This window comes from Rhagoletis pomonella, unplaced genomic scaffold, assembly GCF_013731165.1.
Source record: "Rhagoletis pomonella isolate Grant_MI unplaced genomic scaffold, Rhpom_1.0 Rhpom_scaffold_00011, whole genome shotgun sequence".
Taxonomy (NCBI): Eukaryota; Metazoa; Arthropoda; class Insecta; order Diptera; family Tephritidae; genus Rhagoletis; species Rhagoletis pomonella.
Window position 1 is genome coordinate 16,695,450 of NW_023458565.1, and position 27,102 is coordinate 16,722,551.

At 37.8% G+C, this 27,102-nt stretch overlaps 1 protein-coding gene across 1 annotated transcript in view; it reads left to right on the forward strand.

Moving 5' to 3' along the window:
* Nucleotides 1-2,103: 2,103 nt before the first annotated feature.
* The window catches only part of LOC118747187 (NGFI-A-binding protein homolog), a 102,373-nt gene continuing 77,374 nt past the window's right edge, over nt 2,104-27,102 (forward strand). The window contains exons 1-4 of the mRNA XM_036481177.1: nt 2,104-2,210; nt 2,276-3,704; nt 26,052-26,333; nt 26,403-27,097. Of these exons, the coding sequence (XP_036337070.1) occupies nt 3,185-3,704; nt 26,052-26,333; nt 26,403-27,097 (1,497 nt within the window). The 5' untranslated portion in view covers nt 2,104-2,210; nt 2,276-3,184. The remainder of the gene's footprint in view (nt 2,211-2,275; nt 3,705-26,051; nt 26,334-26,402; nt 27,098-27,102) is intronic.

The window sequence follows — 27,102 nt, forward strand, 5'->3', positions numbered from 1 at the left end:
TGTGACAATTTGATTTAAAATAACAACTCAACTTTTGCAGACACAAGCTTACATTACCACACTTGCATTTGAATATTCTGCGCGCCAAAAAATTTAAATTTTTTAAATAGAATTTTCGCTTACAAAAAAAAATGCGAATTACCCTTTCCGTTTACCAACGTATTTCAGTGAATAGGAAATTCTAACGGAAAATAAAGCAAAAAAAATGTTTAATGAAATCCTAGCACTTCAGAGCAAAAAAACATTAATGAAATAGTATGGATATTATGACAATAATGGTAATGGGAAGCAACACCGAACATATGTATGTACACACTTAAATATCTGTGGATGCTTAAACACAAAAGTGAGATATGTGTAAATGTATGTCGGTATGTACATATGTACATATGTATGAGTAATCGTATTACACAAACACACGCAAAACGAGCGATGCAATTGTTATTAAATCGCACGTAGGCAGATTGCTTAGAAAGCTTAGCGCCTTTGGTAGTCATACATGTGTCCTTACATATGTATATACGTTTTATGTACGTCCTTTTTGTTACCACATTCATAGGGATGCATTTGTATGTATGTGTTTGCTTCTTCATCTCGCAAACCTTCTTCCACAGCATCCTTACATATCCTTGCGCGCCTAGACAAAGGCACCCAATATTTCTCAAGTCTCCCTTCATTTAAATATTTACACATACATAGATACATACGCATCACATATGTATGTAAGTGAGCGCACCAGTTGATCTTCAAATAGCAAAATCAAGCAAACTAGGCGGAGTTGTATGCTACATATTTTATTTGGCAATATTTTACTACTCTCACGCACGTTATATCATACTTGACTTCTCTTTCGCGCTGTCGAACAGAGGCGCTCTCCAATTCCGCTGTTTACCTACTTTTTTCCTTCTTTTAAAAGTTAATACGGTGGCGCATGCGTAAAAAAAATTCTAATAAGAATGCTACAGCTTCCCAGTTTACTCTCACACCTATACATATGTATGTATGTATAATCATGCAGGTATATATGTATGTGAGGACCATTTTGTTAAATCGCGCACTCTGACAAATCTGCGTGAGCATACTTTCTGTGCCAAACGATCACTGAACCGTCATTTGTTCACCCCTACATATTCAGATTTTGGTCGGCCAGCCAGCCATCCATCGCGCGACTACCCAGCCTTGCCTGCCGTTCCTGTGTGTGGCTATATATTTCGCTGATTACACGGCAGCGTGTATTCAGGGACTAAAGGTGAGTTAGTGTCAGTGAGCGGATTCTCAATTTCCTTCATGGCATTCATTTACTTGTCGAGGTGCACAGTGGGGCGTCCCCATATATGGTACGGTCAAAAGTAGCAACAAATTCGCTAAAATTTTTTCAACATATATCGTGAATAACATACTAAAATAGTATGTACTGAAGTAGACAAAGCACAAAATAAATTTTCAGAAGAGTGGAAAATTTTAGAAAATTTTCAAAACTGTTAATATATTTTAGAACTCTAAGAATTTTCTAGGTTTTTTAGGATGGATTTCAGAACAAATAAAATTCTCAAAATTTTGGAAAATATAAAATTTCTAAAGTCTCAATAGTTTTGTACATTTCAAAATATTCTCATTTTACCAAAATTTCTAGACCCTCCCAGATCTCGATAGTTTTTAAAATTTTGGAAATTATACTAAAAATAATAAATCTGAAGAAATTTAATAATTCCATAAGATTCAAAGTGAATGAAAACTAAAAAACTGAAAAAAACCCAGTCCCGCCCCCTGGATCTGCCACTGGCTTCTTTCCCTTGAATTTTTTAGTTAAAATTTTTTTCCGCCAAAATATTAAAAGTGAGGTCCGAACGTCGTAATGTCCGTAACGCCAGCATTAATATATGGAATATTAATAAAAAATGGTTACGAATCAGACTGGCTTATTATAAATATATGTACATATCTGCACTACGTAGTAACAAAATTAATTTAAATTACTTGCGACAAAAACAAAATTGTTTCATACAAATGTATCGAAAATTATTTTTGATTTGGATTAGCTGATATTTTTCTATGAATCTGCGTAATCGCTTTTTCAGCATCCGCTTGTCCGTTTTTTTTTTTTGCAATATTTGGCCACTATAGTCCCATTGTGCGACGCTTACTTCAATTAACTTCCCTCTATGGCTGATTCACCAGTCAGCAGTAGGGCAGTCGACGTTTGTGCTTTTGTGAGTATTTGTGACTCTTGTTTTTTGTTGCTGTAAACACTCATTTTTTGTTACCTTGATATCAGCCGCGCTTCTGCTCAGTTTAACCCTTTTCAGATAGCTATCCTTGCTCCTTGCTGTCACGCGGCAGCAATCAGCGTCAACAACGTGAGTGTGTTAGTATTTTTTCACATTGTAGTAGATATACATACAAGACTGTGTGTGTGATATTTACCTTTTTGTGCGCTTCGCCAAGCAACTTCAAGAATTTTCCCTCCAAGAAAGTTAGTAGTCACAAATGCAGCGACGACGGTCGGTCACACAGAAACAGACGACAGTCGACAGCCGCGATAACCACGATTTCTATAGCGCAAACAAGCTAAAGGCAATCGTCGACCGACCGAGCAGCCGGCCGGCTTCTGCACACAGCACAACAGTTGTCCAACGACGACGCGATTGACTAGAACTTGGTTTGCCATCAATTAGAACGGATGAGTGGCGCGCATTACCGCGTAGACGGTGCACAAAACAAAGCAAAGCAAAAAAACAAAAATTTGAAATTTGGAAGAAACCAACAAAAAACAAATATTACTAACTAAGATTAAACCATAAAAAAAAATATATTAAAAACGCAACAGACGTTTTAACGCAAAATAGTTTTAGTGTATCCTTGCAAGTGTAGCATTGTTGTTTTTTTGCCGCCGAATTGTATTTTAGTGACTAACACACCTACGAGCATCCTGCATCCTGCATCTTGCGACTTAAAACTTCTGTCTTGTTGTGTTTCTTAGAGTGGTGTGCATCCCAAAAAAAAAAACAAGTAGCATTCGTACATTCGTAGTTTGCATGTTTCTCCAACACATTTCGCGCCACATTTTGTATTTTGTGTGTGTTTTTCTTAGTTGTATATTTTTGTATTTCATCTCCTCCTCAATCTCCTACCCCCACCCCATCGGAACCACACATTATCCACGCTCACCCACTCCTTGCGCGCAATGGATTCAAGCAACGGCGGCAGCAGCAGCTTTGTCAACGTTTCGACTACAAATGCCTCCAGCGTCACAGCTTCGGCCACAATAACCCCCGCCCCCGCCTCTACGTTAGCATCAGCCGCTGCGACTACTGCCTGCTCCTTAACGACTACAGCGACTACGACCATTCCCAGCAGCAGCGGCAGCAGCAATTCGAGTGCAACCGCCTCGACTGTGTCAGCCGGCTTATGTGCCGTCGGCAATCAGACTGCAACTACAACAGTTTTGGCGCCGATCGCGTCGGCAGCCGCAGGCGCTGTGGGTGGCGCTATTAGCTTAATGACGTCAACAGCTGCGGCGACACAAACGCTGCAGCCGTTTCCTGTATCCGATGTTTCTTCTAAGGGCGAAGATATCAATAATTCTTCGCTAGCCAGTGGCATCTCGGAAGGACAACGCTCCATATCTGCTGCCCCATCCGCCTCGTCGAGCCCGATTTTGAGTCCGCCTGGCAAAATTTTCGGCCGCAATGCCAATGGAACGAGTGAGTACATTTTTAAATTATTTGTGAATGTTATATACATTTTAGAATGTGGACATTCCTATTGCATTAAATAGGTACTTTTTATTTGAAGAAAGACTAAGGTTATGGGGAGGGAAGTAAATTTTTGTGTGCACCAAAGTGTTCTCATAAAACTCGGTTCATATTCAGCTGACCTACAGAGATGGGTCGAAAATGATTGCAAAGTTATGCACGATAAATAATATTTTTCAAAAACTATCGTTGTCTGCATGAAGACACATGTGACTACAGTTATCATTACGTTGGATGAAATAAAAATAAAGACAACACTGTTGGTGAGCACGCAAACTTGAAAAATTGCCCACAGGCAACATTGGGCTCGAAAGGGTTAACAGGGTAAAAATTTATAATATGACTTTTATGGTACCTCGAAAGCCATATAACTTTTGCCGTTTAAATTTTACGACATTCTACAATACGACACCGTTGTGTGTGTTTAAAAAAATCGAGAGTTGCCACCCTTTTGAAAAATTTTGATTGATTAAATTGATAAAATAAAAAAAAAAAATATTATACTATGTGTACATTTTGAGATTTAATGAAGATTTAGCCCTCTGATGAGATTTGGCGTTAAATCTTTTGAGATTTACCATATAAAATTAAATCTCGAAAGGCTGTAGATTTAAGTTAAATCTTCGTCAAATCTTCAATAATATTGATCAATAAGTACAATTTGTTGGATGTGGCAACCACAAATTCACCTGCCATAAGTCAAATGACATTTGTGTTTTCAATATACAGTTGAGGACATTGAAATCTAGCCTATCATAAAAACATGAATTTTCGTATTTTTGGGAATTCTTATATTTTTGTTAGTTTGGGAGGAAAATTAGTAATACATATGTACATAACTTTGGTTGTAATAAATTATAAAAATATTTTTTTAAAAACTAAAAATTTAGAAGAAATGTTTTATAGTAATATTATGCAGAGTCTTCTCCGCTTTCTATAAGTCATTTGCGCGCTCCGACAAAAAATTTATAAATTTCGGTAATGGTTCTGCTTCGATAACATTGCACCGAACATCCTCTAGAACTCAATTCGTCTTCATGATATGCCAAAGGCCCACGATTGAATTTTCGGTTCCCTCCTATGAATAAGAGAGTTCTACAAAAATTTTCCTTTCCGCAAATGTTTTTTACCGTTTCGATAATTTTTCTTAAATTCGGGAATTTAAAATTATACTTACATATTTACCACGAATAAGAAGCCAATAATATTAAGAATTCACATAATGAAATTCCGCTTGGCACCTTCCTTTTATCTGTCTGTATATCAATGTCCGCAACTGTATTTATAAAATCATACATAAGCAAAAGCGAAATATTTAAAAATGTGAACGTCAAACATATCTCGTTGTGGTACCGGAGACGGTTGTGATTTAGCAACTGGATTTATTAAATCTTAATGGATAAATCTCTCAATGGAGACAAAGTATTACAATTTAATAATAATAGATTGGCGCTCACACATATGTTAATGTTTGGTCGAGCCTCTCCTCCGATTTGTGGCGTGCGCCTTGTTGTTGTCACACAAAATGGAGGGACCTACAGTTGTACGTCGAATCCGAACGGCGATTGTATTGTTATGAGAAGCTGTTTTTCATGGCAGAAATACACTCGGAGGTTTGCCATTGCCTGCCGAGGGGCGAACGCTGTTAAAAAAAAAAAAACTTTTTTCTAAATTTTTTTGCGATGTTGCTTTTAACAGGGCTTGAACCCAGGCCGCGCGGAGTGGAAGCGCGCACTACAATTACACCGCAGCGGCCGCCGATATTACAATTTGGGTACCACCATAATGACGTTTTAGAAAGCTTAGTTTGGAAAATATTTTTGAAGAGCGTTGCCATATGTTTCAAAAATTTTATTCAATTAAATTGATACGATAAATAACAAATTACTGCAATACAGGTGTCAAACTAAAGAGGCTTCTAAAATATTTTTGTAGAAGGCGGCCAACTGTTTGAAAACTTTTAGTTAATTAAATTAATAAGGTAAATGAAATGTTGCAAATGCGGATGCCAAAATAAAGTAGTTTAAGAGAGCATAATTCAGAAAATATTTTTAAAGAAAATTTTAATTCAATTAAATTTATAAGATAGATGATATATTACAATATTGGTGTCAAACGAAGAGTGTTTAAGAATTTTTTAACTCGGAAAAAATTTTCAATAATGTCGTCAATATAAAAAGTTAAAACAAATTTATTTTTTTATTTAAATTTAGTACAATGAGATAGGTACCAAACGAAAGGTATTTGACAGGCTTTAGTAGAATGTAGAATCAATTTATCTATTATAAAACGAATTGTTCAAAAGCTTTTCGATCCGGATATTTTTCAGAAGGGCTGCCACTGATATTAATGTTTGTACTGAGAGTTTTAGTAATAGAGTTGAAGGACAAATTGTGAAAAATTAACGAAAGAAAAGGTATTGAAAACAGCTACTCATATATTTTTTATCTTGTCATCCTCTGTTCCCGATAAGCTAACACTCATCCCTCTTCTACCTCCGTTAGTGGTGTTCCACGAGGCATTCTTTACCTATATTAACCCCGAAATTAACAAAATGTCTTTTTGAGCGAAAGTCAGCCGACATAAAATTTGTATTATTATAAAAATTTGGTCTTATAAATATTTCACGCTGAATTAGAAATGGTAACGTGGGGCAGAAAAAATACAACAACATTTATGACATATAGTACCGCTATAAAACTTAGACTGATCATGTGACAGTGTTGCCACATAATGAAATTATTTTATATGAAAACTGTGTTGTTAACGAATATAAATATTTGTCTTATAATTATTTCGCTGGGTGTAGGTATAGAAACAGGAATTTACGTATCTGCAGTGACAACCAAACAACACTCAAGGCAAGTTGGGCAATGCAAGTCTCAACTAAATTATGTTGGAAAACATAATGAATTGGTTTTAGTTTGGGTGTCATGTCAAACGCGAGCACCAGGTAATGGGACATCTGACCATTTGGTTAGAGAAGTTTCAAACTAGGTATTCATTTGCCCGCAACCAGTTGTAGCACTCCTATCTTCGAACATCAAAACCACGCCCACCATCAGAACTGGATGTACATATATTTCGCTCAGCAGTGACTGGGCGACTTAGGGGGGCTAAGGGTGGGCATAACTCGTGCTGCTTCAATCCTTTCTAGGTATTTGCTTTCATTGAGCAAATCGGACTACAGACAACTTGTAGGACTGTTCACTAGTCTTGGACTGTTAACTTCTCGTGCCATAAACAGCTGATTGTTGTGATAGGCCAACCCCATTAACTTCCTGTCATGCGGTGGAACAATTATTGTGCTTCTGTCCCGCCTTGGCAAGGATGAGGATGAGGCATTTGGCAGCGATGTATTGAGAGACGAACATTTGATCTCTCTAACGCCCAAAAATCTGTTCCGTAATTCATTTGGATTTAAAAGAAACAGGAAAATAGTACAATGGACGGCATACATAAAGTATGAGTGTCTGCCCGCGTAGTTTTGTGTTAGCTCCTCCGACAAAAAAAAAAAAGCAAGTGCACTTTCAACAAGATTATAAATATTTTATAAGAAAACCTCCGAAAGTTCTAAACCATCTCTGTTCAGGAGTTGTCAAAAACTTACTTAATCCTACAAATACTTTAAATAGAATGTCATGAAAAAAAAATCGGAAGAAATAGCTAAAAGTGTGAGCATTTGCTAAAAATTGCTTCTCCCAATAAGGACAATCTTACTTTAATACGAGTACCAATGTTTTTCAGGTTTAGAAACACTCCCCTTACTACGTGACTAATCCTCGCACGGGCTGCAGTTGGTCCACATTACCTTCTGCTGAATCCCTCCATTCGCCCACTACGTTACTGCCTTGTCGCCTTAGAGGACGGCGAGTTTATCGCCGCCGCTCTACAGACAGTGGTTGGTTAGTTAGCAACCAATTATTTTTTGGTACGGAGATTTTATTTTGCCGCTAGTCGCTTCTTTTCTGAAAACAATCAAATTGTGGAAACGTTTTTGGTAACAGCGGTCGCAATGGCACACGACTTTTAAAGTTTCTTGCCAAATGTTTAGGCTCTGACCTCTTCTTCCCCACTGCAACTCTGATGCTCTGCGTCTGACTTGTTTAGTTCTTTGATTAAAGTGTTTTATCGTCCTGGATCTGTCTGGCAGTCATATACGATCCTGTAGACACAAACACAAGAGACTGCCAGAGTCTTCTCCACACGACTCTCCTACCTGCTCTCTGGGAGCTTTGTTCAACAAAACGACTTATGCGAGCAGTAGAACCACATTTCCCCCTAATTACGTACTGCCTCTGAAGAAAATAAAAGATGACGCACAATATATATGGAGCTGAAGATGGAAGCTGGACTTATTTTCCGAAATCAAAAAAATACGGAGGCCGAAATATTGAGTGCGAAAAGCTAGAAATGCTAAGTGACAAGAAAAATGTTCGAAAACTGTGTCGGAGTATTAGGCGACTTACGAAAAGTTTCAAGACGAGTACGAATTTATGTAAAAACAAACACGGCGGCCTAGTGACCGATGTCCAGAACGTAGCAGCGTAACAACATTGACCCGAGCACCCCGTCGCAAATAAGGGAGTCGATTTACCATCAGCCGACTATGATGGGGTACAAAAAGTATTTTATCGTCTGGGCTTTTTAAGTGCGACGGCGAAAAGTTTGGAAAGTACATGTAACAGCTTTAATGCAGAATATGGTTAGATGAATACATGCCGCACGGTTAGAATTTAAGTGTGCTTTGTCCAATCGATAAGAACGGTGACCCCGCTATATGCGCCGACTACCGTGGCATTAACCTTCTTAATATGCATTAACTGCAATAATAATGTAAGCCTCAAAATTCAAAGCCAACAGAATCACCCTTGCCAACAAGTGCTACTTTGGGCTGAGTAGGCGATAGGGAAGTAAATTTCTCGATCGACATACGAAAGCGACACTCTAAATGTCCCTAACCATGCTCCGTTGGCTTGGCCATGTCGTTCGCATGAACACTGACGCTCCAGCCCTGAAGGTATTCAAGTTGAAACTCGCTGGTGGTAGCAGGGGAAAGCTTCCTCTGCGATGGAAAGACCAAGTGGACTTTGGCTTCACTTGGCATTTCCGAACCAAAGAAGAAGAACTGACGTTAAGGCTGAGTGAACGACAGACTAACAGCTAGATGGACGGACAAAAGGACTTGGCTTACGCGATTGTTTTCATTGGTTTGAACATACATATCGCATACCATCTTCAAAAGTGACACAACTCCAAATTTTGCGGGGTTTTTCGGTTTTTTAGTTTTTTTTTTTCATTGAGATACCCAGTGTTTCGAACTCGCAAGATATACTACGCTGTACTGGAATCTGTCACCTATAAGGCTAAGCCTCCCATGTGCCACAAATATCCTCACAAAATTTCATAAGTATGCGCTTGGTGCTAATAAGGAGACCTTTTTTAGATAGTGTAGAAAAGGTTTTGAATCTCGCACGTGCTGGTCTGGATACGTAGAAGTTGAGACGACTATAGCAACCAGGCCTGAGTAACGCGGATCTCACGTGACTACAATACGTGGAGTTTCATGGCATTCATGGGATGAGAGTGGCAGAAGGTGGGGGCGGCGGACTCTCTTTGGATGCCGTTGATAGCTGTTCTGTACCGTGTCGGATTCATTGGTTCCTCTGTACAGGTTTGGTCCGCGTCCCTATGCCAAAACATGATTGCTGGGCTTTTTTCCTGCTTCTTTACCTGGAGCATTTGGACCTCGCTATGCAGATGGTGTTCAGGCGACATCAGAAGGCATCCTGTCGTTGTCCGAAGTGCGGCGTTTTGACAAGTCTGTAGATTCGTGCTTTGCGCAGCATTATTCAGAACCGGCCGGCTAATTGCCTTGTTACTCTTCATCAAACGAGCCACCCTCTCTCGCCATTCAAAAGTGGTAAATATTTCTTCCCTTCCCACATCTCAAGGGCATTCTGGACGTCTGTTACGACACCATACACTTTCTTAGTCTATTAGCTTTTCTAAGATCAAACTTTTATTTTTATTTATGAATGCAGTATTTTAAAAGCAACTACCGGCCTGCTGGCTCTGAGCCGTGAAGTTTTAGCTTTAAGGTTTTTAGTAGCTTTATTTGAGGACTCGTTTGCAAGCCAGAAACTATTGCATTGATTCTTGCAGTTAAACGCATCAACCTAAGATCAATTTACTTGATAACCAAAACTAATTTTTTATTTGCACAAATACAAAAGAGTCAAACAGTCAATCGGAAAGAAAGAAAGTAAAAAAGCTTGTCTGCCGTATTGCACAATAAAAATGCAGTCACCCAGTTAGACGCCAATTTTTTCACTCGCCTATCAGAGTAGAAGTTTTTGCGAGTCTGTACAATGCGACGAGAGAACACAACAAAAAAAACCCAAATGTATTTAAGTTGACAATTTTCAAAGCCATGACTCTACTAAAACTATGTGAACTGTGAACGCGTTTCGCTGCTTGGACAAGCTGCCAGGCAGGCAGGCAGCAGAGCAAAAAAAGAAGCTTTCACTAAAAAGTAGTGCGGAAAAAACGGTTGGCGCGTTTTTTTCCACCCTCAAAACCAAAGCTAGTGTGCATAGTAGGAATGTTGGTATGTTTGTATTGGAATATGAAAGTAGAAAAAGTGGACATTTTTGTCGATATGCTTAAGTTCGAAAAAAAAAGCTGTAGCTTATAAAAATTGGAAGGATATTAAGCGGGCTATGTGATTTTGTTGTATTTATTGCTTGGTGTGATTAGGGCGCTCGGAAATAACTGAATAGTTTTACTTTGTTGAGAAATGCTAAGATTGAGAGCCGTTACTTTTTTAGATAGCGCATAAAAGGTAGCTAGAAGATGAGCAGAGAAAAAGGGCAGTTGGCGGAAGAATAAAGCGCGCGATTTCACTACTTTTTTCCACGCTTTTATTTTGATGTTTTGTAAACGTATTTTTAACGGATGCCGAGACTTCAGATAAAAATTAAATATTTTCCAACTACTGCACAGGCAAAAAAAAAACCTGCATATAAACGGATCATTAGAGCGAGCATACGAATCTTTAAGACTAACTGTAACTTAAGTAGGAAAAACACCCTTAGATGTCAGATTTCTCAACTACCTCCTTTTGTTAGAATGCGCCATATTTAAAAAAAAAAAAAAAAGGTTATTTTCTTCCGCATTCTGTAGCACCCTTAAAAAGATACGAGTATTTCGTCTACCGTTACTCTGATATGTGCATAAATCAGCAAACAATAGATCAACAACGATCTTGAATAAAGGAAAAACAAGTTTCTAATATTTGATAGGCTCACGGAAGCCTAAATGAAACCAAAACAAAAAAAAAAACAATACACGCTGGGCGAAGGCAAAAGGCAGCATCAAAGAAGCGACTGCCAAACCAACCAAGCCAATGGACGCACCCCTAAACTAAAGGAGGGGTGGCTTGTAGCGTCAGGCAGGCAGGCAGACAGGCAACCACGTACTCATACACATACTCATACATGTATATATGCGCACTAACACAACTGTATTCTAGACACCTTTTGCTCGCATTGTACCTACTCCTCTACGCGTATCTTCCAATAGGTAGCAAGCCAGCACTCTGAGACTTTATATATGTATGTAGGTACTCAGGATAATTTGTTGCTAGCCGATCACTACTGCAACTATTTCCTATTAAGGTAAAGAAATTCGAAGTTGGTCTCATCAGTGCGCATCGTTCGTACACTAACGGCCACAATTGTCATCAATCTTAAGGGCAATGCCTGAGCGCCTGCGCGCCTGTGCGCCTGTCGTCTTCCCTCTTGCACTCATTAAACCCAGTGCGATCTGAGGATATGCGTCAAAAAGCGCTTTTGCATTCCATACCATTGCATTACCTGTGGTAGATACTGGTAGGCTGCAGTCATACCATTTTTTTTTTTTTTTTCGATTGCACAGTACCTCTTTTACCCTTCGATTGTGATTGGTGGCTGTGACTGGCTGACTGACTGAGTAGCTCTGGCTGCCGGCTGCAGGCTGCAGGCTGGTAATAGGTAGCCAGCCCTCCGTCACAAGTACAGCGCCTGACTGTTGCGCATGCGTATCTACGCGAATGCATATAAACGCTTCGAACTCATCGGCGCATCGACATATCGGCGTTATTGCCACCATTGGAATTTTGATCGACAAGAATTTGGTCGTTTAAAAACTCCTTAATTTATCGTACGAGCATATGAGAAATAGTTTTGCCGCAAGACGTTGCAAATTTTTTTTGTTTGGTCCTTCTTTCATTTATTGCATTGCTTTTTATTTGCTGTTTTTTCTATATTTTATTTTGTTTTATTTTTTCATTTGTGGCAAAGCGTCCCCAAATAAATGCGCCAAGTCCACTTTTTTTCAGCCGCCCCATCCAACTGCGCAGCGAGGTGGCGGCAAGCGACGGGTGGCATATGTTGTACGATTCGCTGTGGTTAGCAATGCAGCGCCTATAGCTCATCAATACTTCAACGGTGGCGCGGCGCAACGTTACGCTGTTCAACACCATTGCTGACAACAATGACAACAACAACGACAACAACAAGCGTGCGCATCTTGCGTCCAGCTTCAGTGTCTGTCCAAGTGGTGGTGGTGGTGGCAGGCGGTTGTTGGCTTGCTGGTTAACTGGCTGGTTGGTTAGTCGGTTGGTATGTGACGTCGTCATCGTCGTCGTCTTTGTCGTATGTTGTCATTATTGCCATCATGTGGCAAGTAAAAAGCTCGAGCAGCTATTTAATTTTTTCTCGCTCTTTAGTTTTGCAGTAAAAACAGCATATTTAGCAAATGACAACAACAAGCTGCAAGCAAACGTATGTATGTACGTTTATTTGTTTGTTGGCAGAAAAAGCCACCAATGTCTTCTAAGAGTTGCTACGCAAGCGCAGCATCAACTGTAGCAAGCGATAAGTATGTAAGAAACAAAACAAAAAAAAACAAAAAACTCGTAAATTAAATGAGAAAGAAATGTGGTACATTATTTGTGTATTAAAATCACGTCTCATTTATTTATTGCTACCAATGCAATCCCAAAGAGACGAATAAATAAACAACGCATGGCAGGCGGCGCACACGCACACGTGAACGGCCAGAATGACAAGTACAACATACAAAATTATACAAACATTACGGTGTGACTTTAACCTTTAGCGAATTTGATTTTTTGTTTTCTTGTTTTTTTTTGTGGAAGCACAGCACAGAAAAATGTTAACCATTTATTGTATATTTTTTTTTATTTCACAACCATAACGAATAATATTTTTAAGTTAGGTTAGGTTAAGTTGAGCGGGAATGGTAGGCCAGTAGAGACCCCATGTGATACCATATGGAGTTAGCGATCCCTTTTGATGTTGAACATCTCACTCGGGTAAAAGCCATTTTTGCGCCGTTATGAACTTTTTAAATTCCATTTTCCACCGGGTTCGTAACGAAAGTCTATGCCAATGTTCTTCGGTTACTAGTATCATGTTGTTTCTAACAAAATGTTTAAGGGCGGCCATTGGTATTACCCACTCTGTCCGCTCCCGAAAGAAAGTGCGTTGTCGTAGCCTTCCTTACCAATTCATCATTATTACAATTACTTCAAATATTATGTAACGCTAGGCTATATTTATATGTAAGTCTCTGCTGCCTGACTTTCAGAGACGATGAAGAGTTTTTTCTTCACTATGAGTCAGTGGCGGATCCAGGGAGGAAAGTTAGCCTCCGAAATCGAGATATGAGCTCTCGAACTTCGAAATAGGACCTTTGGTAAAAAATTATTTTTAATTATTGTATGTAAATAACTAAAAAAGTAAAAATATAGAGGTAGTCCGCCTTGTGCTCTTATTTAAACGGTATATAACTCTTTTTTGTGCAAACTTATATTACAGGTGCCACAAGTTTTTTATAAAACGGTTAAACATTTTTTTAAATATCTATAAGGTTTTTACTTTTTCGAAGATCTGACCTTTGACCCCCTATAGCATCTGTAATATAAGTTTGCACAAAAAAAAAAAGTTATATACCGTTTATATAAGAGCAAAAGGCGTACAACGACTATTTTTTAATTTTTTTAGTAGTTTACATACAGTAATTAAAAATAATTTTTTACCAAAGGTCCGATTTCGAACTTCGAAGGCCCATAGCTCAATTTTGGAGGCTAACTTCGAAAAACGGAGAAATTACTTTTTTAATTATGACTCAATCTCTGAAAAAAATTGGTTTGGTACAGTGTAATTTTTAGGAAAACTTAACGAAAATACTGATAGTATTTTTTCTTGCATCGTTCTGTTTCAGGAGTTTTTGGTAATCCTTATTAAAAATTTTCTTTTTATCATTAAGGTAAAAATATCCATTTTGGAATAAGTACCAGTTTTAAAATAATATTATACATTTTTGTAGAAAAAAAGAATTAATCCGCCCTGTGAACACACGTGAGTGCGATTTTCCTGCAACATCGTGAGCACTTGCAAAATTGCGCCATTATTGACTGTATCTGCGTCCGCATAATTGCGCAATGATTGATCAATTTCGTAATTTTTCTGAAAAATTTTATTTGTATCATATAATTATAACACACCGGTGAAAAATGTCTTCGAATTCACTGAATCTTCAAAATTTTCAAATTACATACTTAATTTTCAAATTTTTACTTTTTTGCTGTTTTTTCGAATTTGTACTATTTTACATAGTTGAAAGTCACAGCAAGTTTCCAAATTAAAAAAAAATTTAATAATATGAAATTATTACATTTCTTATTTTTAGGATAATTTCTAAAATTTTAAAAGCTATCGTAATCGAGATTCTAAAATTTTGGTAAAATGAGAATATTTTGAAATGTACAAAATTATTGAGATTTAAGAAATTTGTATATTTTCCGAAATTTGGAAAATTTTATTCATTCTGAAATCCATCCTAAAATGTAAAGATGTGAAACATCACAAATTTTCGCTAAAAATTCTTATGTTCATGGTGTTTGTGAATAAAACCTAGAAAATTCTTAGAATTCTAAGCATATTAACATTTTTGAAAAATTCCAAAAATTTTCCACTTTCCTGAACAATTCACTTCAGTACATACTATTTTAGTATTCGTCGTCGAAAATTCTGAGATAATTCTACCTCGTTATACTGCCGCAAAAGGGCCCAGGACGATATTTAGCCATACTACATAGGTTACATAAGGGTGGTGCTCGGATATAATACCTACCAGAATGTAGATTTCGTAAGCTTCAAAAGCTTTTTAACGGCCGGCAGTTGACTATTAGCCAGCTGGACTAAATATGCAACTTTACGTGTAGGGTTAGAGGTTTTCGCTCAGCGCTTACTAATCCGATTACGAGCACAACTGTCCAGGATCAGTCCAAATGTTGCAACAGGAACTCCTGTGACCACCCTGTGAGCAAAAAAGATGAGCAATTTATCAGCCAAGTGAATCCGCTAATTAGCATAGGGAATAAGTCAGCAGTTTTTCGTTATGCCAATCTTTATGAAGTTTAATAGATTTCCTTAAAATTAATCGCACTTATTCACTCTAGTACTTAACCGATTCGATATGCAGTATATGGACTATATGCAGTATATGCAGATATAGGAAGCTGTCCCTCTTCTGAGGTGTACAATAGTATACGGTACAATTTTCACATTGCTGTTAAGAAATTCACAGAAACTTTACCAAATACACCAGGTAAAGCTACTTGTAAAATTTGGGGTATTTACCCAGTCTGTTCTGGTAGGGTAGGTACATACTAGGGATGCCAAAATATTGTGATCCCGGGATTTCGGGATATTTTCTCAGTATTCCCGGGATTTAACCCGTGATTCACATTGAGTTATAACTTTTTAGAATATGAGTCAAAATTCAATATCTGAAAGCATTTAATCATACCATAAAATAAAATGATTTAAAATTTACGATAAACTGATTGTAAAACTCACATATCGCTAGCTTAGAGTGAAAAGTTGCTAAATTCACTTTTCATGAAAAATCATATTTTGATACAGGAGGCTAGATAAATTAGAAATTCATCGTTTCGAAAAGGGTAAACAAGGACTGTTTTATGTTTTCTCGTTTATATTCAATGAAAGCAAAATTTGCTTCGAAATTTCGATAACTCCAAAATAGTTCGAAATATTCTAATAAAAATCGAATCCCTCTGATTCGTATGGATTTTTGCTTTGCTTTAAACAGGCAAAATTTTGTATTTAAAGTTTTGCGAAATACTTGAAGAAAATGGAATGGCTATAAGATATTTTTTCCTCTCCTGTATAATTTTTAAATAGGGACTTAGCACCTTTGCACTGTACGCTCTACTCTAGAAATGGCGAATGGACATTTTTTTGCCATTTTTTTGCAATTTACTAGAAAATACATGTTGGTAGGCGGGTCTGATTAAAAACACACACCCCTATTTTTGCCGGCGTTGTTATTATGGCACTTAAAATGCTTTCGTAAGAGCAGCAAAGCATTCAAAGCGGATTCTTCTAATCTTGATCTGAAGTTTTTACATGCAAAACCTACTGATGAAAAACATATTGCGGCCTGAACACTTTTAGGCTGAACTGTCCAAATCTCCTCCATTACAAAATATTTGAACTTCTTCTACCAGCACGGCGCCCAAATTATAAAATTATAAAATTATCTAATTTTTCCTTAAAACTCTCTGTTTCGTTTACATTAGCGACGCTATGAGTAAATGCATTTAAATCTTCTTCAAAAAAAGCTCAAACTGCAATTTAAAAGTACAGTTTCAAGCATTTTACCAAAATCATACTTCAAAATTCATAAATTCATAAAATTCGCGACCTCAAAAACACCGGGATACCAGAATTGGCATCCCTAGTACCTATTTACATTGTAATGAAATGTATTTTTATATTACTAAAGTAAGTTCTGTTCCAATCATCCGAAAAGAAAGCCAGGTAGCTATCAGTCTGGCGCAGTTTTCGTTAACCACACTTAATGTAATCTTTTTCGAATACTTCCTCAACTCACATAACATTCATAGTACTTTTCAGGCTTTCAAAGCAAACAAGTGTTAATTTTATCAACGCTACTAAGCCGGTATGTAAACTTTTTCTTTCTCCCATTTTCAGTTCCTCACCTCTTACCCGCACACTCTTCATGCTTTTTTCGCATTCCTTTTTTTCATTTAGTTTTTATCAGCTCTGCTATCATTAATATGAAGCAGAGTGTGCAACATGTTGCTTCTATACAATGTTGTGCCACACGGCAGACAGCAACAACTGTGGTAGCCACACCAAAAGAAAACAATGCAGCAGCAGCAGTCGCTCATTTAGACCCGGCTACGCTTTCGTTTTATTGGTATGGCATCAGTGATCTGCACACACATCGAATCTTGAGGCGAAGTGGTTAACTAGTGACGTTCAACTACACATAACAGCTCGTATTACCCCACACCCCCTCTCTCAGTCTTACTAATTATAATTTTTTGCAATAATAATTTGAAGAGCAACAAATCACAACTAATAAAAAGTGTTTGCCAGTCGCTCGAGTGTTGTTGTTGTTGTTGCAGCCGTGTTTTATGTATTGTTAATGTTCACAAGGTAGCTAGCTGACGGCTGTGCCGATATAAATATTGACGATCAGAACCAACCAGCGAGTGCCACCAACAGCAACAGCGGCAGTGTGGCAAGAACAACAAAACGTGGCTGTAAATGCGCTTGCGGTGCGCACCAGTGTCGCCACCCACATATTTTTCCCCCTACCAAAAAACGTACCAAAACGCTTTTAAAAGTACCAAAAGAAATTTTTTACAGTAATAATAAATGGCTTTTTTCTCATTAAATATTTGACTTAAATAATTTGAAAATTAAAGCCGAAAATCACACAAGCTAAGACGAGCTACATTCTTGGAAAAAATATTAGCACAGAGAATTTTTCACAATGTCGATATGCAAAATTTTATATTTTAATTTTTCCGCTATTCCTTACAAAAATTTTGTTCATACTACATACATATAACAAAAACATAAAAGTATACTTTCTAAACTATGTTCAAAACTCAGAAAAATTCTATAAATTCTCATGAAAATTTTTAAGTTTTTAATAAGATTTTTTAGCGCCTTTATTGCATGTCTCACAAAAGGCTGAACCGTGTTTGTAAATCCATGCAAAATTGGTGAGCCACTCAGCTTTAACTTGCTTTTGTTTTCTTTGTTTTCAACACTGAAAAATATGTATGTACATACATACATATATTAGGACTGGTAAATTTTTTTTTTACTATGCGCGTATAGCATAGGAGAATCTAAGTGTAATGCTAAGCCAATTTTCGGAAGAAACCATGGGTCTAAAAAAAATGTGTAGTTTGGCAAATTGTGAAAATATGTTTCAAAGAAAATGTGAAAATTTTCACTGTTGCGCCCTCTGGTCGAAGTTTTAAGAAAACTATAAATGCAGAAATGGATTCTTCATACCAAAATACGCCTTAATATACATACACAAGTATTTAGTTCAAAATACAAAAATTACAGATATTTTATAAAAACCCGCAAATATTTATGTCTCCGACATGCATTCTTCGTTTGAGGTTTCCTGATGTAATTCGCCCACAAATCGCCGGCTTCGCCATAACTCTCGCGCTATGGGCGATTTCATTGTATTGAAGATCGTTTAAATTATTGGAATTCGAATTGACAAATAAAAATATACTATAGTAAAATTAAAAAAAAATAAATGGGAATAAATATGTAAATATTGTTTTACCGAGCTGTCGCTTTTATGGAAAAAGTACCAAAATCAAAATTAACTTATCAAATCGTTTTCAGAGTCCAAACTTTGGTACGAAAGTACCAAAATTGACAACACTGGTGCGCACACGCGTACAAATGCATCGGCATAAATGCATATACATATACGTACGTACGTACGTACGTATGTATGTAAGCTTAAGTGCAGCAAGTTGTTGGCGGCAGTAATTGCCGCATCGGCGACAGTTTGTGCAACAAAATACGACATGTGTGCTACTAAGCGATGCTGCATTTACGTTGACGGCCACTGCCACCGCCGACACACGCACACTCTCTCAACCTTGCAGACAGTGGCAGCCACAGCATCAGCAAATCCACAAAAAAAAAAAAACAAAGACGCTGCCCAACTCGCTTACACCTCCATAAGCGTGCGCCATTCCTTCACTGCCTTACGACCATTCTGTCCACTGCATTTTATGTTTTACCTCCTCGCTTCAGCGCTGTTGCATTTTATGGTTGTGCGTACGAACAAAAATATATGTTCTCACATAATTATTTACGATTTCACATTATCATGCAGCATTGCCATATTTTTTTTTGCTGCTTTCTTCATTGCACGTTTTCACTTTTCGCTGCATCAACTTACGCGCGCCTACGAGTAAGTATGTAGTAGGTACTCGTACGTCATCAACTCGCTCATGGCTCTTCAATCAGTTGATTTTTCTTGTATTCATTAATTTTCTTCTCTTCTTCAACTAAGTGTTTTTTTGTTTGTATTTGTTTTTAGTAGTACTTAGTTCTTGCTTTTGCTGACTTTTACACCGCAAAATTGTGCTACTGTGCGCTAATGTCAATACTTAGCGATCGTTCAACTGACATTATCGTCAGCATCGACAATAGCAATGGCAACAGCAACAACAAAAACAAAAACAACAACACCAACACCAACAACTGACTGGCACATGGCTACCCATAACGATCGCAATCGATAATGAACATACTTAAATGGCGACTAGGCGATTTGTGTTTTCTACGAGTAGTTGAGTTAAATTTTATTTGTTCAGACTTGCAATAGACGTAATTACATATACATACATATGTATATACACACATACTTACTTATACTATATAGGTTGACATTGCCGTACCACCATAGATATGCCCCGCATATGACTAAGCACTCTAATTCCGTTCCGTTAATATATGTTTGCCTGCACCATCTTAGAAAAGGAGTTAGATGTTCCAAAGCAATGGGAACTCGATTTTTTTTTGTGCGCTGGGCTTGAAATCCGCCACATAAAAATGTATTCGAATGAAAAGAGAAATAATGCCCCGGATGAGACCTCCATCTTTTCAGTATATGCACCAGGAGTATCTGCACCCTTAATGGGGAAAGTTGCAATGGAATGCAATAGACGGTGCAAGATAAGGAAAACGTAAGGCGCTTGGAGCGAATCGGGAAATTAGCTTCCAAGACGAAATGTCCGATAATGGACTGAGGCTGATCGACTTTTCAGTGGCCCTAAACATATTACTATGCAATACTAGCACCGACACAGTTATCCAGCGACGTAAAATGGGATACCATGTCAACTGACCCGACCTATCTTATGGGATTCGCGTGTTAACAAAAACTCACCACCTCATGACACTGACGTTTTCTTTTCTTCGCTCCCTCCCCGCCGACAGCAAATTTGCTGTGTAATTCTAAGGGACGCTGCGTAGACGTTCGTGGATAAGCGAGCTGTTTAGGCTCTGGAGGCAAAGACGCTCGGGCAAGGTCCCACCTTAAACAAATTACCGCCTAAAATAAAACGCTTCCCACTTACTATATCATGTCAGGAGCTGGGTTCACCACAAACCCCGCACGAAATTTAACAGTCTCAATGACTGGACTCAAGGAAGCATCCAGTTCTTGGAGGGCTTAAATGTCTTTACGGACAAATCAAAGATGGAACGCGGGGTTGGTGTAGGCGTTTTCATTGATCAATATAATCAAATGCTTTCGTTTCGCTTACCAGACCAAACAATTGAAATTAAGGTTACAGTAAGGTACATAAAAGAGAATGCCCGCTCCAGAACGCAGATGAGTACCTTCTCAGATAGAGCTGCTTGGCTATCTCAGACACTCTCTTCCAACGCTGTTAAATCTATACTCGATTTCAGATCAAATCGAAATAACCCTTGTTTCGGTCCTAGATCAAAGGAGCATTAACGGAAGCAAAGCAGCGGTGCACAGTGGTTCGGATAGCAGATCTAGCTGGACGAAAGTCAAATTTTTTTTTGTTTTTAAAATACTTAATGGTACTTGGAATACATTCCTGACAATACATTCAAATAGAAATTGCATTTATTAAAGCGTTAACATATGAAAACAAACAAAAAAAGGTAAGTCAACGCCGCCTATTTGAGAACTCTATTTTAAAAGCTGAAATTTAACTTAAAAGATTGCTAATTTCACTCACAGATATTTGCATAATTGCAAATTGACTTTATAAACAAAAAATTACACTTACTTCGCTATAGATTCAGAGGTCATAACGCAATTTTTGTCCACATTGGTATAAGCAAATTTATTCTGAAAAATCGTCGTTTTGATTAATAAAAAAAATAAATTAAAGAGTAGGAAAAGTAAAGGCCGCCGAAGGCCGTTATAAAACCACTTGCATATTATTCTTTACACCTTCGCAAATGCAGAGGGTAAGTTCGATAACCAAGTCTAACCAATTGCCTTAGATATTTACATTTTAGTGACGGTATGTCAAATCTCAAAATTCAATTATGTTAAAACAGAAAAATACTTGGAGTTATAAAAACTTTGGTTATGTAAGAGTTAAAAAAAATAGTAACTCGCGAATTTTCTCCTTTCTGAAATTAAAAAATTATACAACAGGTATGCACATCTTTAAGCGCTGTTATAAAATTTTTTCTGAAATTTATTTGTGTTTCTTGCTGTGATCTTAAATTTTAGTCATGGTAAATAAAATCTTAAGAAGTGAGTTGTTTGACATTTGGAGAAGTGTGGCTGTAACTTCTAAAAGACAACAAGGTTTCCGTGATTATGTGATTAGTAAATTGAAAGAAATATGTGATGAAAATACTCGTTCCGAAGTAAATAAAGTAAATGACTTTAGATTCGTAATCAGCAACCCAGAAAATCCCCAGAAACCGATTTTTTTAAATTTTCGTCCGCCATATTGGATCCGCCATTTTGAATTTTTGGTAAATGACTTTAGATATGTAATCAGCGACCCAGAAAACCCCCAGATACCCAGTTTCATAGAAATCTACCGATTTTTTTTTATTTTCGTCCGCCATATTGGATCCGCCATTTTTAATTTTTGATAAGTGACTTCAGATTCGTAATTAGCGACCCAAAAATCCCCTATGTAAGAAGTGGTGTAAAGATCCATCAACGAGTATTTGTTTAAATAGTTTCGTCCAGCTAGATTTGCGATCCGAACCACTGTGCGGTGCGGCTCCGCACTGAATGTGTCCCACGCGATGGACATGGGCGCCTCGATCAGGGAGATCAAAGAACATCAGAGAATTGTCCGAATTTATCATTCGAGGGCTAGACAGAGATGGAATCGTACAGGATTTTATAAGAATACCTAGCATTTCGGGATATTCTGCGACCCACTTAAATTCAGTGTTCTTTTAGGAATGAGCAAAGCAAATACCTACAAACTCACTTCAGTCTGCACAGGGCACTGGCCCAGTATGGTACATGCCGAAACGATTGGCTTGCTCTTCAATAACTTCAAACTTAGCTGCGAGGAGCCGGGCTCAAAAACGGCAGTCGAAGACTTTCTGTGGCAGTGTCCAGACCTAGCAAGTATGAGGCTATAGACACGCGGCAAACCATTACTGCAATAGGTTTCAGAACGAAGGCGAACTTTTATAAGAACAACCATGGCAATCTAGTAACCGATGTCCGGAACATACTTAAATTATGCAAAAGTGATCGATTTTTTTGAGTTATTTTCAAATTGATCTAGCTCACGTAAGTCTTCGTATTTTTCAGAAATATCAGAGCAGAAATTTTAAAATATAATATATTTTATCATTTCGATGGAAAACCCGCCCATTTTTCGTTGATGCAACCTAATGTACATATGTATATGTACGAGTACATGTAAAATCCAAAAGTTTTTCGGAAATGCCTCTGATGATGTTGATGAAATTTTGCATTTAGACAATGACGTTTTGTACTTAAAATTATCTAGAAAGGTGTTATCTACGAGAACAATCATACAAAAGTTGCCACCTACTCGAAATAAGTTACAAATTAATTATAATAAAATACATTATTATCAATTATAAAGTTTTTTAAAAATCCTCAAATCAGAAATATGTTTGTATAGGGTTGCCACCCTTTTCAATCGTATATAATTTTTCGTAATAAATTTTCTATCTTATAATTTTAACGAGATTTTTTTGTAAGTGTGTAGTTTGCATACATAAAGACACTCACAATAGTACTCTTCATCCCGCCGGTTTTCTAAATAGAGTTGCCACCTACTTTTTAATGAAGGATATTTTTTTAACTTGTTAGATATTAAAAGATAAATTGCTAAATTTATTTCCAAAATTTTTTTTTATGCAATTTGGGGTACTCATGCCCGGTTGCATCAATCAATTTTAAATAAGTTTGGTGAAACCGGGCATCAATAGGCTAAAATACTAACAATATTTTTTGTTTTTTCCAAATATTTTATTTTTATTTTTGCCACTGAATACCGAGATAATTCTTAAATTAAAATATTAACGCATTGATTAACAATATTCCATTAACAATATTAAAAAAAATATATTTATAAATTAAAGCTATGCAAAAGCTATGTCAACCTGGCGTGAACAGTTAATACTTAGCAATGGCATACGACTATTGAAAACAACTCATAATTTAGCTCCCAAAGAAGTCAAGCGGACGAAATTTAAATAAATTAAAATTATGTGAAAATTTTCAATTTATTGCCGATTTATAAAATATTCACAAAATATGTAAATTTTATTGCAGCTAAATCCGTAATAAATGAGAATAGCAAAAAGCAAACACCGTTTTAACCCTTTATTTTCAAACATTGTATGCGCTCGTTATTTTTAAATTGTTGCCCAGCTTAAAATAAAAAGCATGTTTCTTCCTCAAAAAAAAAAAAAAAAAAAACTTGCACTGCATAAAAAATAACTTGTCAAGGCAAATGAGATTCTCTACACATTAATGAGATTCCCACAACACTTTCAAAACCATAAGAAAAAAATGCAAAAAAGCCAGAATTGAGCCAAACTTAGTAGCACACACAGACTGTGTGTTGCAAAACAAAAAAAAACAAACGTTTCTCTGATAGGCAAAAAACAGGACTCAGCCGACATGACGGCCGACGTGCATACACATGTGGACGATAACCCTTTTTCAAGCAAGCCAAAGGCGAGCAAACTAAAAAAGGGACATACATACATGTACATATGTATGTATGTGTGTGTGTTCTGAAAAAAATCCCCCAAAACTGAAATGCCAGACAAGGCAGGCCAGACCAGGGCAGACGAGACCAGCCCGAACCAAGCCAGCTAACATAAAAAACTGCCCAAGCGGCCGCCACCGCGCTGTTACCTTTACCGCAGCAAAGCAATCTGCATGAGGAAATGGGTGTGCAACGTGCATAAAAAATACATGAATGTGTGTATGTACGTATGCACGTATGCACGCAAACAAAATTGACGTAAACAATATCTGCGCTATATGTATGCATTGCGCATGCGTACGAACCCTTAACCCGTTTTTGCTGTGTTTGTTGTATGCAAAGTAGTGGATGATTGAGCGGTGTAGCGGGGTGTTAAAGATTCATTCAAATTCAGTAAGCAACAGCGCTGAGCGGAGAATACATGTATAAAGAAAAAAAAAACACAAGCAAATGCAAAAACACATGAAATTAAAAGGATCATCACCGCCGTGAATAGCAGCACTGCTCGTTAGATACGCATGAAGAGCAGCAAGAGTGATAAACCTGAAGGGAGGCAGACAGGACGATATTTGTATTTTTTGATTTTTTTTTGCACTTTTTTCAACACTTTCGATATTTTTTTGTACTAAAAGCCAGAAAAAATAGCTTGTGCATTCAAATTAAGCGTGTGAACTATTGAAGATGCTGCGCCGTTTGATCAAAATGATTTGAGCAAATAACCAAAAAAAAAAAAGTGAAATGATAGAAAAAACTCTTTAATATGTGGGAATTATAAGGAAGGAAAGTTGAAAGAATACAGAGAAGTTTTCTGGGATTTTTGAATTATGTATTTGTACAGGTATGTATGTACATATATGGGTAAGAGGCTATGAGCTCTTGGCGCTATACATACACATGGTTCAGAATTTTATAAAAAAAATAGACTTAAAGATATTAAAAACAAACTGAATAAGTGAGGCCACTGCGCGAGGAAGAAGTGCAGCTTCAAAGAAAAAAAATACAGAAAGGGCGAAGTTTGCAATAGGTTAGGTTAGGTTATTTGGATCGTCTATAAGACAGGGCCCATTGTGATACCGTATATCGATGGCTGAGTCTCTGAAAATTTTTCAACAACGCCTTATTTCATAATTTGATTGAAAAACACCCTGTCTCAGCTGCCGATTCAAAAACGCCCTATCTCAAACGAAAATACATTGAAAATGTGCTGAGCGAGGGCATTCTTCAACCGAAGTCTGAGTTAGGGTGTTCTTCAATCAAATTCTGAAGTAGGGCGTTCTTTAAAAGTTTTCTAAGATAGGGCGTTTTTGAACTGGCTGCCGAGATAGGTTGACCTTCCACTCAGCCATCGATATAGGGTCAGCAACTTCCAATCTTTCTTAAAATGATTTCGAATTTCGCAAGAGTTTAGGAAGATCCCTGATTTCACCTGCATCTAAGGTCTTCCAAGTTATAGTTAGCCTTTTGAAATTTGCATTTTATTATACTAAAATACACTTGCATACCCAAAATTTTTCTAAAAGCCCAAAAGGAAATTAATTTCGCTAACAAATTTTTTTTTAGATCGGTCAATGTGGAGAGGTGTTTACCTGAGATAGCTATTACAATAACGTCGGCGTGTGCAGTTATCTTCAAGTTTTCAATATGTCTATGTCTATGTCTATATCTATGGCTCAGTCTAAGGCTTTGTCGATGTCTAAGTCTATGCCTATGTCTATTACTCAGTCTATGTCTATGCCTCAGTCTGAGTCTATGTCTATATCTAAGTCTGTGCCTATGTCTATGTCTGCGTCTATGTCTATGTCTATGTTTACGTATATGTCTATGTCTACGCCCAACTCTATGTCTATGGCTATGCCTCAGTCTAAGTCTATGTGTATGTCTAAGTCTGTGCCTATGTCTATGTCTGCGTCTATGTCTATGTCTATGTTTACGTATATGTCTATGTCTACGCCCACCTCTATGTCTATGTCTATGTCTATCTATGTCGGCTTCGGAAAGGACCCTGAAGGTCACATCTTTTTAATTTTTACGATTATTAGCATATATTTCCTTATTAGTACTACGTAACATATCTAACAGTAAAGCTTCCATATGTAATCCAAAATTTTGTCTATTCTCTTTTACAGTGGTGGCTACCTCACGTCCAAACAATGAGGCCGAAACGCAACTCTATCGCGTACTTCAACGTGCCAGCTTACTTGTCTACTACGACACGCTGCTGGAAATGGGCGGTGATGATGTGCAACAACTGTACGAAGCAGGTGAAGAGGAATTTCTGGAAATCATGGCCCTAGTAGGTATGGCTTCTAAACCTTTACATGTACGACGCCTACAAAAAGCATTACACGAGTGGGCCAACAATCCAGTGCTGTTTCAGGGTCCCTTAAGTTCTACGTCTAGCACACCAGGTACTTTTAAGCATAGAACTTTATTACATCGAACACTGTGTCACACATTATTTTCTACTGCCTTCACAGGTCTCTTCGACACCCCCACCAAATCGCCAGCGCTCCTTATGAAACCCGATGTCTCGCCATCGTTCACACGAACCACGTTTCCCTCCTTCAATCCTGCACCCGCCTTCAATCCCACACCTCTAGCCGCCACATCCTCCCACCTAATTTCACAAATGTGTCAGCCTATGATTTCGGTGCCCGTCATCCAGCCACACACCCCAATGCCACTTCCTGCAACTGTCCTACCTGCTGCCGCTACGCCCCAAGCGCCGCCTATACTAAGCGCCTCTACTGGTGCCGGCAGTACGGCTGGCACTACACATCAAGTATCCTCCAGCTCGCCACAACTTACGCCTGTGCTCACGGAAATGCAAGTGGCGCGCATAACACAAGGTGCTGAGAAAATTGCACGCCAACTGCCGCAACGCGAACCGCGCGCACACACGTCGAAGAAACGTACCAGTCGCGAGCTGGAACAAGTGATCGCTATGAATGAGAATGATCCGCGACGCATGGATGAGATACGTAAGTACTCGGCCATCTATGGACGTTTCGATTGTAAGCGTCGGCCAGAGAAGCCGCTTACGCTGCACGAAGTTTGCGTCAATGAGGCAGCGGCGCAGCTGTGTCGATTAGTGCCACCACTGTTGACGCGTCGTGATGAACTCTTTCCGCTAGCGCGTCAAATTGTTAAGGATGCCGGTTTTGGGCATTCGGCGAG